This window comes from Erythranthe guttata, chromosome 5 (assembly GCF_056151865.1).
Source record: "Erythranthe guttata isolate IM_541 chromosome 5, IM_541, whole genome shotgun sequence".
NCBI classification, from domain to species: Eukaryota; Viridiplantae; Streptophyta; class Magnoliopsida; order Lamiales; family Phrymaceae; genus Erythranthe; species Erythranthe guttata.
The window spans coordinates 13,168,172-13,186,466 of record NC_142537.1 but is presented as its reverse complement, the minus strand read 5'-3'; the positions used below and the strand labels follow the sequence as shown (position 1 = coordinate 13,186,466).

General features: G+C 37.3%; 1 protein-coding gene across 2 annotated transcripts; it reads left to right on the top strand.

Annotated features, from left to right (window-relative positions):
- The first annotated feature begins 540 nt into the window (after positions 1-540).
- Positions 541-4,806, top strand: LOC105966355 (uncharacterized). Of its 2 annotated transcripts, XM_012990914.2 has the most exons (2): positions 541-3,611; positions 4,398-4,806. In XM_012990914.2, the coding sequence occupies exons 1-2, from the start codon at positions 1,165-1,167 to the stop codon at positions 4,405-4,407; spliced, it is 2,457 nt and encodes an 818-aa protein (XP_012846368.2). In that variant the 5' UTR covers positions 541-1,164; the 3' UTR covers positions 4,408-4,806. The 2 variants fall into 2 exon arrangements, with proteins under 2 accessions (XP_012846368.2, XP_088673836.1); XM_088817710.1 differs by lacking the exon at positions 4,398-4,806 and having other exon boundaries at positions 726-3,615.
- The last annotated feature ends 13,489 nt before the right edge of the window (positions 4,807-18,295 follow it).

The following is an 18,295-nucleotide window of genomic DNA, read 5'->3' as shown; positions in this document are numbered from 1 at the left end:
ACCTCCAGCAAGACCATCGTCGTCGAATGAAAAAAAATTGCAGAAACAGATCTGCTCTCCAAACTGAATGAAATCACCACCAAAAGAAAGAGCCCGACGAGAGGAATCCAACGGTAGTTAAACCATCAAATTCCGACCACCGGAGAGAGAGTTATGGCTCCGGGAAGCAATTTCACCGGTGGGAGGTTTGAGAAGGCGGGATTTTGAATCTGGGACAAGAAGAGAGAGGCCGAAATGTGAATGTTTAGGGTTTAAAACTAATTTTAAAAGAGTATTATAGGTACTTCAGAATAGCGCTGGGAGTATGTCAAAATATTTTCGAAATTAGGGGGGTTTCCCTTAGAGTGTAATCCACTTGGTAGTTATTCTATATAATTTGGGAACGAGGGTGGTCTACAAAATAATCCCTATTTTTAAATTGATTATGACTTTTATTTCAATTTTTTCAAGTATTCACAAAATAAAAATAATAAAGAAAAAGAAAAAAAGAAAGAAAGTTTGACAAGTATAAGGAGTAAAAGTGGGTTAGAACATTCTATTGAAGAACAGTAGATAGGCGCGTGTGTTTGTAATAACTAATAACAATACTGCTACTAAGAAAGAAGAAGAACCCAGCACCCAATTACACAAACTCAACTACACCTTATTCAATTATCAATATTCAATTCATAATAAAAATAAATAAATAATTATACCATATTCTCTCTCTCTCTCTCTCTGCACTAACTCCATTGCTCTCCCTCTCTACTTTCTCTCTCTACCCTCCCCCTCTCTCTCTCTCTCTACTGCTGCTGCTGCTATAAATTCCAAACCCCCAAACCCTTGTCTGATTTCCCCAACATCACTACTGTTTCACAATAATAACCCATCGCCGGAGCCACCAGCTCCCACGTATTTACCGCCGCCGTCGTCCGCCATGGAAATCCGGCGGCTAGAGGCGTACTCCGCTGAAAATGCACACATGAGCCACGTCACTCCCTCCAGAAATAAACCAGTCAAACTACCGAATCCTCCCACATACATAAAATCACAGTGACCAAGAAAACAAGTGCTTACATTTATTTTGTACTGTCACACAACAGTGGTTAATTATACTTTGTATACGTATAATTTTCCTTTTTGTTTTTTTTTTTTTTTTTTTATAATAATAAAGAAAAATCAATAATGGCTGCACCAAATGCGGGTGCATTAGCGGTGGTGGAGTCCACCTCCGGCGGCGGCGCCGCTGAGGAGATGGCGGCGAAGGCGGTACAGAAGAGGTACGAAGGGTTGGTGATGGTACGGACGAAGGCGATAAAGGGGAAAGGGGCATGGTACTGGGCCCACCTCGAGCCGATTCTCGTCAACAATTCAGACACCGGCTTGCCGAAGTCGGTGAAGCTGCGCTGCTCCCTATGCGACGCCGTATTCTCCGCCTCCAATCCCTCCAGAACCGCCTCCGAGCATCTCAAGCGCGGCACCTGCCCCAATTTCTCCTCCTCCCCCAACCCCATTTCTTCTCTCCCTTCCTCCTCCGCCGCCACCACCACCACCGCCACTGCTTCTCCCTCCTCTCACCCTCCCCACAACCACCGCAAGCGCGGCTCCTCTTCCGGCCGCAGCCGCGCCTCCTCCGCCGCCGCCGGTAACATCACATCATTTTCACCCCACCACAGCAACAACGCTCCCCAACCACTAGCCATTGTCGACCCTTCAAGATTCATGGTCGATTTAGCCTACCCACCATCAGTCGTTTCAATCGCCACCAATTCCGCCGCCCCTAGCCCCTCCGCCGTCTCCATCGCCGCCGCCTACAGCCACCACCACCACCACCCCCACCAGCAGCAAAATCAGCAGCAGCAGCAACTCGTTCTATCGGGTGGGAAAGAAGATTTGGGAGCTCTAGCAATGCTAGAAGACAGCGTGAAGCGGCTGAAGAGCCCGAAAGCATCGCCGCCGGGGCCCACATTGGCCAAAGCACACGTCGACTCCGCACTCGATTTCCTCGCCGATTGGGTTTTCGAGTGCTACGGTTCCGTCTCATTCTCAAGCCTCGACCATCCCAAATTCAAAGCCTTCCTCAACCAGGTCGGACTACCTCCTTTGTTGAGGCGGGAGCTCGCCAGCACAAGATTAGACGCCAAATACGAGGAGGCCAAAGCCGAGTCCGAGGCGAAAATCCACGACGCAATGTTCTTCCAGATTTCCTCCGACGGTTGGAAGCCGAAGGAATATCATCACGCCGGGGAAGAGAATCTCGTACATTTGTCCGTAAACCTCCCGAACGGAACCAGCGTGTTCAGAAGGGCCGTCTTCACGAGCGGCTACGTCCCGTCGAAGTACGCGGAGGAGATTCTGTGGGATACGATAACCGAGATTTGCGGGGGATCCGTGCAGCAGTGCGTCGGCATCGTTTCCGACAAGTTCAAAGCCAAAGCATTGCGGAATCTGGAGAACCAGCATCCATGGATGGTGAATCTCTGCTGTCAGTACCAAGGCTTCGCCTCTCTGATCAACGACTTCGGTAAAGACCTTCCTCTGTTCAAAATTGTCGCCGAGAATTGCGTAAAGCTCGCATCTTTCGTCAACAGCAAACCTCAAATACGACGCAGCTTCCACAAATACCAGCTCCAAGAATACGGGCACGCCGGTTTGTTGAGAGTACCCTTTCGAAATTTTCAAACCTCCGATTTCGGGCCAATCTACACCATGGTAGAGGACATACTGAGCTCGGCCCGAGCTCTGCATTTGGTGCTGCTCGACGAGTCGTACAAGATCGTATCGATGGAGGAGCCGATCGCGAGAGAAATCGAAGAAATGATGAGGAAACCCCAATTCTGGAATGAATTAGAAGCAGTGCATTCTCTCGTCAAATTAATCAAAACGACGTGCCAGGAAATCGAAACGGAGAAGCCACGGATCGCGCAATGCCTCCCACAATGGGAAGAGCTCCGGGTAAAAATTAAAGAATGGTGCTCGAAATTTCACGTTGCGGAAGGGCACGCAGACAAGGTGCTCGATAAAAGGTTCAAGAAGAATTACCACCCCGCTTGGTCCGCCGCCTTCATACTCGACCCGCTCTATCTGATCAGAGACGCCAGCGGCAAATACCTGCCGCCGTTCAAATACCTAACGCCCGAACAAGAAAAAGACGTGGACAGGCTAATAACTCGTCTCGTATCGAGAGAAGAAGCTCATATTGCACTAATGGAGCTAATGAAATGGAGAACCGAAGGGCTCGATCCCGTCTACGCGCAAGCTGTGCAGTTGAAGCAACGGGATCCGATCACGGGTAAAATGAAGATCGCTAACCCTCAGAGCAGTCGGCTCGTGTGGGAGACTTATTTAACGGAGTTCAAGTTGTTGGGGAAGGTGGCGGTTAGGTTAATTTTCCTGCATGCAACTTCTTGCGGGTTTAAATGCAGTTGGTCTCTGATGCGGTGGATTAGCGCGCATTCGCACTCGAGGGCCGGAATGGAACGAGCCCAGAAGTTGATTTTTATTTCGGCGCATTCGAAAATGGAGAAACGGGAATTTTCGAGCGATGAAGAGAAGGATAATGCGGAGGTTTTCGGCCTCGCGAATGGTGAGGACGACGTGCTCAATGAAGTCTTTGTTGATACTTCCTCTGTGTAAGATTTCCCGTTTCGCCCCTCTCTCTATATGTATTCTGATATTTGAATTCGTCGAATTTTTTATCTACTCGAATTCTTTTAATGATATGGTATTTAATTTCGATTGCTGTTAGAATATGGGTGCGCTAGGGCTAATTCGGATTAGAGAAATATTTTTTCCTCGGAAACATGGATTGAATGAAAGATTGAGAATATTCTTTGTTCGAACATTTGATTGTTTTCGAAATATTTTAATTAGATTAATTCCAAATGTACCGCTCGATCGTCCCATGCTTTTTTTTTTTTCTGCTGACACGAATTCGCTAATTAAGAACTTAAGGATGCACGTCTTGTTGAAAGTTAAATTTGCAAAAATTTGGTTCTCGGGATTTTTTTTATATTTGAATTCCGTATAAGATTTCGATCGTCTCCCGTTCATTTGAAGTACGGTATAATTACATTTTCTTGGATCCCTTGTTTAATTTATTTTCTAGAAGGGGAATTGCTTGGTCATAATGCATGATGGTAGGTTCATCAACTAGTTTGTGGCTTATGATTGTAGCTATATAGTCCTTTTTATCCTATCATTTACACTTTTATGATTATTTTCGGTTGTTATATCCGCCCTTGAAATCAATTGCAATCGAGAGTTACGTTTTTGCTTCTCATAGTCTAAAATATCGAGATATTGAACTAATTGACGCAAAAGCAAGACTCGTGATTCTAAACTCAGCGAGTGGTCGTAGTCAATGTTTTCTTTTGATTCTTGTTATAGTGATGCCGGTTTAATTTTCCCGATGGCAGAAGCATTTGACTCGAATTGTGAAACGATGGCACGTGGTACACAAGAGAAGACCAGCCCGAGGTTGTAAGAATCGAAAAGAAGAGGGCTTTTAAGACACTAAGTTTTGTTGCCTTAACCAACAACCTTTGAAGACATATAATCATATGTGTTGAGCTGGATTATCAGCACTTGAAAAATCTTGTTAATTAACCCCACCATGGACAAAGTTGTCTTATGGAGGGGGTGGGGGCGGAGGCCCCCCTAAATTTGTCTAAACCATGGTTAGTGTAATTATATATACCTTGGAGGTTAAATATTTTCGAATGCATGGAGCCTTTGCGAGAAGATGCCCGACTATTGTAAATTGTTCGTAAAACATCTGTATCGAATTTTTGCTTAGTATTATGGCTCTGTATCTCTTTCTCCACATGTATATTTGTTTTGTGTATCTTATTATTTCATATATATATATATATATATATATATATATATATATATATACCTCAGCTAGAAAATAAATTATTTGTCACTATTTGTGTTTTGTTTTATAAATGAAATGTGGGGGAGTCTAACTTATGTAATTAAAAAGTATATGACAAGCCATGCAATGAATAATGGAGTTGTTATGCATTATTTCCAATAATGGATAGGTAAGCTCTTTTTCACTTTGCCATCAACATGTTATAATAGATATTTCAAGAAATTGTACTCATCATCAAACCTCTATACGGGGATTTAGATGCTACACTGGTTATTTACGTTGGGTTGACTTTAATTGTAGATCTGATTAAATAACTACTCATTAGGTATATATACACACGTATGTGTGCGATTATATGTAGACCTACAGTTGAAATTTACAACTCAGTGTAATTAATCAGGTGTATCAATCTAAATACCGGTGTCTATGCAAATATATATGTATTTGTAGGTTGAATGATGGATTTTGTTGAGAGATTCATCGACCCACCCACCATCAAAGACAGTGGAATGTGAAAACAGAAGAAAACAATTATTGGTTAACTTTTTGGTGGAGAGAGAGTAGAAAAGTAGAAAAAAAATGGAGTAGAGTATTTTTTTTAATTATTTATTTATGGTGCAATAGCTTTGGCTTTATGTCATCTAATTACTGATTTAGTGGAGAGACACAAATTCTTGTCGGTAGGGGATTAGTTGCATTGTTTCTCAAACACAAAATGCCTTTGTAATACTGACTGCCCACCTACTCCAAATTACACACACACACACACACAATTATTATGTGAATTTCTTTCTTCTTTTCCTAGAGGTAGTTGTTGACATCAAAATTGAGATTAAATTACGAATTAATGATCCAAATAAATTGGTTATTAATTCGGATCTTAATTAAAAGTCCATAAAAAATTTTGGGCTTATATCAAATTTTTGAGATTAAATCACAAATTAATAACCAAAATAAATCGGTTACTAATTTGGATCTCAAATCAAAGCCCATGATGAATTTGGGCTTTATGTTGAAGTCCATACTATATTTGGGCTTCACAAATGTGTTATGTGAGTGAACCCGAAATAAGCACTAAATTCTTATTTATTCGGGTTAGTCATTCGGGCTTATAAAAGCTAGCCCACGTGAATTTGCAAGGGTCCAACTCCACCGGCCCAAGTTTCAAGTCAAGAAACCCTAAATCGAGCCTATAAAAGGAGGAAGAAGACAAGTACACAAGCATCAAGCAAGGCGTACATCAAGCACTCAAAAGCTCTCAAGTCTCGAGCTCTTGCCACGACGAAGAACAACAACCGCGGAGGTTCTACATCTTCATCAAGGCACCAAATCCACAAGACCTAGAAATCCCCAAATCGATTTCTAGATATTCATATCTACTTCCGCAAATCAACGGTGGAATCAAGCTCTCAATTCAAGAACAAGCTTCGGCCCTTGGATTACATCTAGGAGAAGAATCAGAGGAATCAACAAAGATTGTAACCCATTTTCGTTTTGATTAAAATATAATTATTTGTTCCTACTTTTTCTTGTCTTGTAATTTATTTTGCAGACATTTAAATTTGAGGTTAACAAATTGGCACGCCCGGTGGGACTTGATCTCTAGCATTGTACCAGTCAAGAAGAAGAATGGTCAAATTCGCATTTGTGTTGATTTTCGGGACTTGAACAAGGCTTGCCCTAAGGATGATTTCCCCTTACCTATCATCGAGCTCATGGTTGATGCGACAACCGGACATGAAGCATTATCTTTTATGGATGGCTCTTCCGGCTATAATCAAATTAGAATGGCTCCGGAAGATGAAGAATACACGGCATTTCGCACACCAAAGGGAATTTACTGCTACAAAGTAATGCCCTTTGGACTAAAGAATGCAGGTGCTACCTACCAGCGTGCCATGCAAAACATCTTTGACGACATGCTGCACCAAAGAGTGGAGTGTTATGTCGATGACCTCGTCGTCAAAACAAAGAAGAGAGAAGACCATTTAAAGGACCTTCGGATTGTATTCGAACGCTTGAGAAAATACAATTTAAAGATGAATCCTCTTAAGTGTGCTTTCGGCGTCTCTTCCGGCAAGTTTCTTGGCTTTATAGTCCGTCATCGTGGTATAGAGGTTGACCCCTCTAAGATAGATGCCATTCAAAAGATGCCTGCGCCTAGAAATTTGAAAGGGTTGAGAAGTTTACAAGGAAATCTCGCATTCATAAGAAGGTTTATATCAAATCTCGCTGGGAGATGTCAACCATTCAATCATCTCATGAAGAAAGACACACCTTTCGAATGGGACGAAGGATGTCAAAATGCTTTCGAAAACATAAAGAAATACTTATTAAATCCGCCCGTCTTAGGAGCTCCTATACCCGGAAAGCCACTCATATTATACATAGCAGCTCAAGAAAGGTCCGTCGGTGCTCTTATGGCGCAAGAAAATGAAAACGGCAAAGAGTGTGCCTTGTACTACTTGAGTAGAACTCTAACGGAGAATGAATTGAGATACTCCCCGGTGGAGAAAATTTGCTTGGCACTATTCTATGCGATTAAGAAAAAAAAACAAAAACAAAAAAAAAATTGTTCTAAGTTGTTCGCTTGAACTACGTTATGACTTGATCCCTTTGAGGAGGGTACGTAGGCAGCTTAGACCCATATTCTAAGTTCAGTCAAAACAAAAAAAAAATTGTTCTAAGTTGTTCGCTTGAACTACGTTATGACTTGATCCCTTTGAGGAGGGTACGTAGGCAGCTTAGACCCATATTCTAAGTTCAGTCAAAACAAAAAAAAAAATGTTCTAAGTTGCTCGCTTGAACTACGTTATGACTTGATCCCTTTGAGGAGGGTACGTAGGCAGCTTAGACCCATATTCTAAGTTCAGTCAAACAAAAAAAAAAAAAAAAAAAATTGTTCTAAGTTGTTCGCTTGAACTACGTTATGACTTGATCCCTTTGAGGAGGGTACGTAGGCAGCTTAGACCCATATTCTAAGTTCAGTCAAACCAAAAAAAAAAAAAAAAAAAATTGTTCTAAGTTGTTCGCTTGAACTACGTTATGACTTGATCCCTTTGAGGAGGGTACGTAGGCAGCTTAGACCCATATTCTAAGTTCAGTCAAACCAAAAAAAAAAAAAAAAATGTTCTAAGTTGCTCGCTTGAACTACGTTATGACTTGATCCCTTTGAGGAGGGTACGTAGGCAGCTTAGACCCATATTCTAAGTTCAGTCAAAACAAAAAAAATTGTTCTAAGTTGTTCGCTTGAACTACGTTATGACTTGATCCCTTTGAGGAGGGTACGTAGGCAGCTTAGACCCATATTCTAAGTTCAGTCAAAACAAAAAAAAAAATGTTCTAAGTTGCTCGCTTGAACTACGTTATGACTTGATCCCTTTAAGAAGGGTACGTAGGCAGCTTAGACCCATATTCTAAGTTCAGTCAAACCAAAAAAAAAAAAAAAAAAAAAGGTGTTCATTGTAACTACTTTTATTCTAAGCAAGTTTGGTTAATTTTCTTTTAAGTTAATCAATTTGTGAAATCAGGCGGATCCAAAAGTATGCACGATGTAATCATCCAAAGTTATCATTTGCTACATAATGATAAAAGAAGGATGCCAAGACGGATAATAGGGCCTTATGAGAAGCAAGAAAATATTAAATTGCATAAAAAAGATGGAATGTTCTTTTACATCGAAAGATAGTAAAGCGGCATGAGCAAAAAAAAAAAAAAAAAAAAAAAAAAAAAAAAAAAAAAAAAAAAAAAAAAAAAAAAAAAAAAAAAAAAAAAAAAAAAAAAAAAAAAAAAAAGGGGTAGCAGCACTTAAGCGAATAAATCAAAAGCTTCTAGCTCCCGCCTAGATTCTTCAAGTAGTGCTTCCATCTTCTCCAAGGCTTCCATCTCATGGTTAGATAAGAATGGTGTATTCTCAAGACGAGAAATATTCTCTCTTTTCATAGCCACAACCTGCTGCATCTTGGCCAAATCTTCTTCGACTTTGCCAAGGGATGAACTTGCTGATTCTTTCTTGTTCCTCAGCTCTTCTAGTTGCTTGGTGACTTCAAGAATTTCAACCTTCACATTGTTCGCCGTTTCGACGAGCTCACTCTCTTGCAGTTCAGCCTCGGAAAGATCACGTCGCGCAAACGAAAGAGACTTCTCGTGCATCTCTTGTGTCTCTCTCTGCGCGAAATCCGATTTGACCTTTGTGTATTGCGAAACATCTTCAAAATATGACTTCAAGCGCTTCTCCAACGGTGATATGTCTTTCATGTAAGCTTGCATGTCTTTGAGCACCTTCTCGATCGCTGGCTTTATCTCGAAAAGGTGTTGAAATGAAGTATTCATGATCTTTTGGGAAATCCTTTGCCAATAAAAATTCAAAAGTACTCTTTCGGCTTCACTTTTGATGGTCTGAGGAGAAAACTCGGAGACCTCACCATATGCCTTCTCGATTGCGGGAACGGGCAAAACTGTCTTTTGTTGTTGTTCGGTAGAAATCCTCTCCACTGCAAGAGAAGTTGTCTTTTGTCTTTTGTCTTGAGGACGCGAGGTGGCACCCGTTTCATGTAAATCCAAAAAAGTTGGCCTCGTTTACCGACCCCAAACTGACCTGAGAAGTAGGACGGACACCCTCTTCGAAATCGGGAAGCTAAAAAAAAAAAAAAAAAAAAAAAAAAAAAAAAATAGAAGAAAATTAATTAAAAAATAATAATAATAAAATAAATCAAGAAAGATAGGGTGATTTATTTTTACTGATCCGTTTAAAGGCAATGAGGAACTAGGCACGCCCTCAAAAAAGGAGGAATTTGCAACGGCTAAGTCAAAAACCTTGGATGTCTCTTTCGATGGACAGTGGTCGCTAGACTCGTCGTTCGAAGGTAAAAGCGCGGAGATGATTTCATTCCCTTCACCATGAGCAGCTTCGAACGCGGGATCAGAGGCCGCGTTATCAAGAGGAATACGCCGTTTCCTAGTAGAATTCTCCGCAGCTTGCTCGACGTTTCCCTTTCCAATAGGTGAAGAAACATGAGGTTCTTTGGGGTCTTTCGCTGAAGCTTTTTGAACAGTGCGACCAAGTTTGAGCGATAACTTAGTGTTTGCTCCTAAAGAAGTTTTCCAACTTTTGGCCCACCATTCTGTATACTCTTTTGTCACCAAAGGGAAGGAGGATGTGTCACTTGGCATAATAAGCTTGGAGGATGTTCCCAACAAAGTGCAAGATTTCCAAAATCGAATGAGTTCGTGCAACTCACAAGTCAATATTTCTTTCTTTAAGTCACCCGGAATGCTTTGGCAAAAACCATGTTGGCGGCTGAATCTATGAGGACTGTACGCTTCAATGATGTGTTCCGCCTCACAACGGAATGTCAAATAGCTGGATCGCAAAGCCACAAGAATATCTTTGCATTTGCTGGAGAGTTTGGCATCGTCCGTGACTAAAATTTCTTGTTTGGAATACCACAAGTCTCGGAGCTTTGACATATTGATATTATGAAACAAGTCGCGTGCCTCATCGAGATCAAAATGTTTAGCCATGTTCTCTCCCGCATATTTCACCATATGAGCGCCGATTATCTCGAGTTTGGAATGAAAGTGAGTCTCGAGAGTGTGTCCTATCCACGCGTAGAGATAATGAATGGGGAAGATAATAGGAGACTCGCCTAAGTTCTCCGATGTAGATATTCCCCTTAAGCCGCGGTAGATGCTTGCCAGCACAGGAACTGCCAACGAAAAATATTCTCCTCTAGCCATTCGACTTGAAACCTTGAAAACAGAGGCGCGTATCTTATCAATTGATCCATGAGGGAGAGCAAAACTACAAAGCCAACATGCAATGAACGCGGCCAAGTAAGTTTCTTCTCTAACATCCTCCTCGATTTTGAGCGTTGCAAACGGTATGTCGTATTCCATGGGGCGAGATAACTTTGATGCGTCGACCTTTCCACAAGGATTGCGAGAAAGTTTTGGCCTAGAAGTCCTCTTTCTTGATAGCCTTAGAGGAGGTTCGCTGTATCTGGTTGGTCCTTTGAACCAAAAGTCAATCCAATCGGAGAGTAATACGCCACTGGAATCCTTTGAAAGTCTGTGGTACGCCATGAATAAATATTTGCAACTACGAGGTAGAGAAGTTCCACGAGAGTCATTATTGAGGAGCTCTTTCGCTGAAGGAACCACTTCGTCGTAGAAGTCTCCATGAATGGGCAGCCCGCACAGTCCGCGTATGTCCCATAGGGAGATCGATAATTCTCCATTGGCCGCGTGCAACGTGTTCGTCGAAGGGCACCATAGTTCAAGGAAAGCTCGAAGAACCTTTTTGTTGCAGACGTATGTGAATAGCGAGGCATGAACAGCTGCATATATCTTGGCTTGGCGAAGGGTATCCTCATAATGGCTTAGCACATCTTCCGTCCACTCCCAAAAGCCAACGTGAAAGGACACCTCTCCGAAGTTGGACGGTGGGATCTTCCACGAGCTTCCCTTAAATGAGAAACGACGATGTGGGAGTATAAAATCCACAGGTTTAGCTTTTTCGTGAAGCGAGGACCTCAGCAGCAAGACTCGTGAGCGGGAAGAAGAGCCGGAGCGAGGATCGATGACTTCCCTAGTAGCTTCCTCGGACCAATTGGGGATATGCATAGACTTGTCGATTCGTGACTTGGAAGATTGATCGATTGAAGCCGGTTCATGAACGCGCAAGGTTGTACCTTTGATTTTGAAGTTGTCCTTATCATTGCGAATAACAATGCATGGGAAAGGTTCATCTCGATCTTCGATGTACATCTCCACGAACTCCCTAAAGATTAAAAAAAAAAAAAAAAAAAAAAAAAAAAAAAAAAAAAAAAAAAAAAAAAAAAAAAAGGATCAGGAGCAAGAAGAGGGATGGGGATGATAAAACAATTATGCTAAAAGAAAATTCAGATATAGACGGCAATTTGGATTTTTTTTTTTTCATTGAGTCAAATTCACGAACACGTTGCGTGCGTTGCTCAGTAAGTTGATTGTTCGTGTTAACTTGGGACAGAGCTTACCTTTTGATTAAGCAAAACACTGAAAAAAAAAAAATGATCTGCACGATTGTTGCTGCTGCTGAATGAAATAAAAGCTCTAGCTTGTGGTCTTTATATAAGATTGGAGTGGTGCTAGATGGGGAAGTTTCCAAGATCACGAAAAGAGGAAGAAAATCTAATTTACCTAAGTTGTGTGACGGAGATTATGGTTATTTCCTGATAACATAATCATGCTACATGGAAGAGAATATTTTAAATTGAGGGATACATTGGGCGAATATTGTACAGCTTAAATGGAGAGATCGAATCATAGTCTGCCAAAAAAAAAAAAAAAAAAATTGTGGGAGGAAATATATTTCTTTTATGGAGTATTTCATATCTTTAGACAAGGAAATTCACATAAAAAGAAATTCTCTCATCGATGTTTCTCAGTCAGAAGGTGTTAATTACCAAAAAATAAGATTTGTGAAGGATTTCTCTTATTTCACTTTGTTCACCGCCATTCGTGGGTTGGGAAGTTGATCGACTTGGAAGATGTATTCCATAAAATTTGGTCTACAAAGACCATTAATTGTGGGGCCCACAGCAAATTAAATTTAAAAAAAAAAAAAAAAAAAAAAAAAAAAAAAAAAAAAAAAGGGACAAAAGAGATAAAAGAAAAGGGGTAGTGTGGCAATACCCACGATAGTGGTGATTTGCTGCTCAAATGATGATGGGTTTTATTTGATTGAATTAAACTACAGTTTGGTTGGATTTGAGTGTTCATATTTGTACAAGGATGGTCTCTACAAATTGAGAAATTATGTCCTCGACCTCAACCAAGGAAGAAATATATGTCCGAATACTTCAAGTCTCCTCTCACAAATGTCTGCCATGTTATTCGCCGAAACTTGAAGTGGGGGCATTTGTTGACATCAAAATTGAGATTAAATTACGAATTAATGATCCAAATAAATTGGTTATTAATTCGGATCTTAATTAAAAGTCCATAAAAAATTTTGGGCTTATATCAAATTTTTGAGATTAAATCACAAATTAATAACCAAAATAAATCGGTTACTAATTTGGATCTCAAATCAAAGCCCATGATGAATTTGGGCTTTATGTTGAAGTCCATACTATATTTGGGCTTCACAAATGTGTTATGTGAGTGAACCCGAAATAAGCACTAAATTCTTATTTATTCGGGTTAGTCATTCGGGCTTATAAAAGCTAGCCCACGTGAATTTGCAAGGGTCCAACTCCACCGGCCCAAGTTTCAAGTCAAGAAACCCTAAATCGAGCCTATAAAAGGAGGAAGAAGACAAGTACACAAGCATCAAGCAAGGCGTACATCAAGCACTCAAAAGCTCTCAAGTCTCGAGCTCTTGCCACGACGAAGAACAACAACCGCGGAGGTTCTACATCTTCATCAAGGCACCAAATCCACAAGACCTAGAAATCCCCAAATCGATTTCTAGATATTCATATCTACTTCCGCAAATCAACGGTGGAATCAAGCTCTCAATTCAAGAACAAGCTTCGGCCCTTGGATTACATCTAGGAGAAGAATCAGAGGAATCAACAAAGATTGTAACCCATTTTCGTTTTGATTAAAATATAATTATTTGTTCCTACTTTTTCTTGTCTTGTAATTTATTTTGCAGACATTTAAATTTGAGGTTAACAGTAGTAATTACATTTTTATTTATTTATTTATATATTAATATTTTTACGTGTACATACATATGCTTATGCTTCATTATACCCCACTTATAATTAGAAAAGGGGAAAATTAATTATATAAAAAAAAAGGTAAAGGTGGTATAATGATTAATGGAGGAGGACAAACAATCTTTTTTTCCAAGAATCTTTCTCCTTCCTATTTTACTATAAAGATTTTACCAAGGTGAAAAACTCTTAAAAATAGTATGAATTGTTGTTACACCTCTAGCACTATTTTTTGAGGAGGAAATAGTGGTATTCATTTAGTTATTATTTAATGGATTATATCAAACCTTGTAGCGTATACCAATACATATTTTGCTTCGCATACATGTATTTCATCCAGTGTAGCATGTACAGTATCATAAGATGTGACCAGACTTTAATTGCTAAAAAAAAAAAAAATTAAAACATTTTAGCAAATCGGCTAGCATATATTGCTAACAACGAATGATAGTCTAAACTCTAAAGGTCGTTAATAAACATGGTACTAAGTGATTAAAGAGCGTATTGAATTTTCTTTTCTTTTCTTGGAAAACATGATTTTATGGACTTGAATATATACAAATATACTTATATATGTTCTCATTTGTTTTGAATCGTCAATTTAAAATATTTAGGGTAAATTACACCCACACCCCTAAAGTATGCTTAAATAATTTTAAGGTCCCTGTGATATCGATAATTACACTCACCCCCTGAAACGTAGTTAGAAACTCTAACGGTATAATGCATTGGATACATTATTCCGATAGGGTTCTAATGGACTATTACTTTTAGCTAGTGGTGGAGATCTCATAGAGTTATGGGGAGTTATGGGGTGACATGACTCCCTCAATATTTCTTAAATCACCTATAACCTTTTTTTATCTCCACCACTTCCTGAAACCAATAGTCCATTAGAACTCTATCGTAATAACTTATCCAATGCATTATCCCATTAGAGTTTATAACTACATTTCAAATGGGTGAGTGTAATTATCGATACCACATGGACATTAAAGTTATTTAGGCATACCTCACGGGTGTGGGTGTAATTTATCCAAATATTTATATACCATCAGTTAGAAATATGTATTTACTGCACGTCTCACGTGTATAGTAGTAGTATTACTTTAAATTTAGATGCAATTATATAGTTTTGAGGATATGTGCAAAATTTGTATTGGATGGCATAGAATAAACCGTACGTAATTAGGCTTAATGGGTAGTTCAGATGTACAATCTTGATCATTAATTCTTGTCTTTCGGCATTATTAATCCTGATTATAAGACAGCTCACTTCATCTTCCTACTAGTGCATTCAAGAAATATCTGAATTTCCTTTTTATCTTTTTTTTATTATTATTATAATTATAATTATAAAATAATAAAAATTATTATTATTATTATTATTTATATTATTATTATTATTATTATTATTATTATTATTATTATTATTATTATTTATTATGTATTATTTATTATTTATTATTTATTATTTATTATTATTGAAAAGTGAGTATATTTATCTTGGAGCCTATACCAGTCATTTCGAAAACTCTAGAGAGGAATATCGGGTACTAGTTATAGTAGTGGTCCAAAACCCAAATGCATTATTGACTACTATTTAGAGTGCAAAAGAGGAGACATAAAGCCATTCACAGAATATGGTAATACTTTCTTTATGAAAAGAAAGATTTATATTCTAAAGTATTTTTATTATATATAATTATTATTTAGTCCCTTGTTTTATAAAAAAAACATTTTGTATTCTCTTGGAGAAATAAATTGGTATAATATTACATATAATCACACATATACTGGGTTGTTGGTTCTGACAATAGGGGAGAGAGGCAGTCGCCTCGGACCCTCGACTGTTAAACAAAATTAGGGGTTCCAAACAATATTTTTGTACACGTTCGGTTACCTATATTGGATTAGATTGGATTAGATGAGATTGAATTAACTCCCTAGTCCCTACTGGCTAATTAATTATTTAGCTAGTAGCATGTTCGGTTTCTTAGATTAGATATTCTATTAAATTTGTTAAATTCAGTTATTATATATGAATTGTCTATAAAACCACTTAGTTTAAAATAATACGATATGATTTTAATGATAAAATTGTCTTTTCCCTTTTTAATCACCGCCCATTAAATTAATATCTGGGGGAATTGTGCTACTAATTTAATGCAATAGTAGCATTTAATAGCGGACTTTGATTTTAGTAGCGGATTTGAAAAATTGTGAATCTTGTCAATCGGACGTGTTATTAGTCCATACTATTTAGTCAGTAGAACCTTATATCATAATTCAAATCTATAAATATTTCAATAATTTGAATAACCGCAATATATTATTTTATGAAGTTTAAGCATTTGTTTGAAATTTTTACTTATTCTTGCATTTGACGTGACTGAAATATCTTAGATCAATTATAATTAGTTGGATTTTGAGTTCTTCTATCAAATTTTTATTTATTTCAAGATTTTAGATTCTTTTTTCGAGCAATCTTTGCATCTTTTAATAATCTACATTACATATCTCTAACTTCAAAGAGTTTCGCCAAGTTGAAATATACTATATTTTTTATTATATTATATTTAAACAAATATATACATATATTAACTTGTTCCAAATTCCAATAATATTTTATAAAAAAAACTCCAAGGGCCGGATCTGCCCAGAACCCCGTATGATTTTAGCTTACTTTAACTTCGTCAATGTTTTAGTATATTTTCTCCAAAAATCTTAAATGCTAATGAAAAATTTCTTATCCAATCGAGTTTGTGAGAATGAATTAATGTGTATATTATACAATATAAATACTCGCCTAAGGCCCCCAATTTCTGAAGAACGGTCTGCACACATATAAATATAAATTAATGTAAAATATGTAGTTAATATTAACTGATTATAAGGTATAGTAAAAATGCAATAAACGTTACTATTTTGGGGGAAGGGGGCATGTTCTACTGTTGTTTCACATGGTTCATTACTTGAATATTTCTCTTTTTGTGTGCTGTAAAGCAATGACTCTAATTTTTTTTGGTCATCTTTTCAACTTGTTGCTAAAAGACTAATAAAGTCCTCTGTCTTTATCGTACCTCTTTAAGGTTTTATTATTAATATTTGCTTCCCTCTAATCTATGTTTTTTTTTTCTTTTTTAATTTTAATTTTTAATTCTTGTCATGACTTGTGAAACATGTATTTAGCTCATTCTTTATTTAGTGAATCTATCAAATATTATTTTCATTCTTTTTGTTCAGTTGTTGTTGTAATATATAATTATGTTACAGATAAATTATTTTTAATTTGGATTCAATTGGAACAATGCACCCATTTGTAATAATATTCCACAAGCGCATATTGTGAGAACCTGGTTCACAGGTAAGTTATAATAACGGAAATTCCCTTCATATTTGGTTAATTACGAAAATTCCATCGGATTTAATTTTAATACAAAACTCTTGTTTTCTCTATTTTGCCCTTAGGTAAACTGAACTAAAATATATATATATATATATATATATATATATATATATATATATATATATATATATTTGAAGCATTGCAAGGAAACCTCTTACAAATGTTAATCATTACAATTAACTCCCTTAAGCAGTAACAATAACAACTATGCTTATGGTTGGGGGATGAGACTAGGGGTGGTAAACGAGTCGAGCCGACTTGCGAACTCGACGAGCCGGCTCGAACTCGAGCTCGAGCTTCGGACGAGCTCGAGCCCAAATGTAGTTGTTCGACAGCTCGCGAGCCAGCTCATGAGCTGCCTTCTATTTTTTTTTTTTTTAATTTTATATATATATATATATATATATATATATATATATATATATATATATATATATATATATACATATATATATATATATATACATATATATATATATACATGTATATATATATACATATATATATATATATATATATATATATATATATATATATTATTATTATTATTATTATTATTATATTATTATTATTATTATTCACTAAATAGTAAACAATCTATAATAATAAATATTTATAGTATTTAAATAGAAACAAATCTATATTACTTAAATAATTCATAATAATATAAAATATTATAATAATAATAGAAAAAAAAATATAACTAGAGTTCATTATTTATTTTATAATTTTTTTTATTTTTCTATAAATATATTAAAAAATTAAATGATTTAAAAAAAAAAGTAATAATTAATGAGCCCGAGCTCGGGTTCGAGCTCGAGCCAAAAAAAATTGGCTCGATGAGCTCGGCAACATGGACTCGAGCTCGAGCTCGAGCTGGCCAAAAGAGCCGAGCTCGGCTCCTTCCCACCCCTAGATGAGACGAAGCTGAAGCATCTTTCCTTTTTTTTTGTCTTTTTTTTTTCTTTTCAATGGTTTATTATATTGGGTTATGAAATAGGTACTTGGTGACAAAACTAATTAGATTTAAATGACAAGTCCAACTAAACTTTTGTTTCACATTCTTTATTAATTTCATTCCGAAAGTGACCATCCACACATAAATTTGAATTTGTATGAAGTCAAATTCAAACTGCATTTATCATTTTATTATGCATTTAATATCTTCATTTTTTCATCTAATTATACATTTATTTTATTTTTAACGACTTGGTCATCTTTATATCTTCATTTTTCACTCTAGCATTTTTTACGTTATTATAGTAACTTTTTTTTGGAACCTCTTTTAGTGAAAATTAAGAAAAATAATTTACCGTTTTTGTC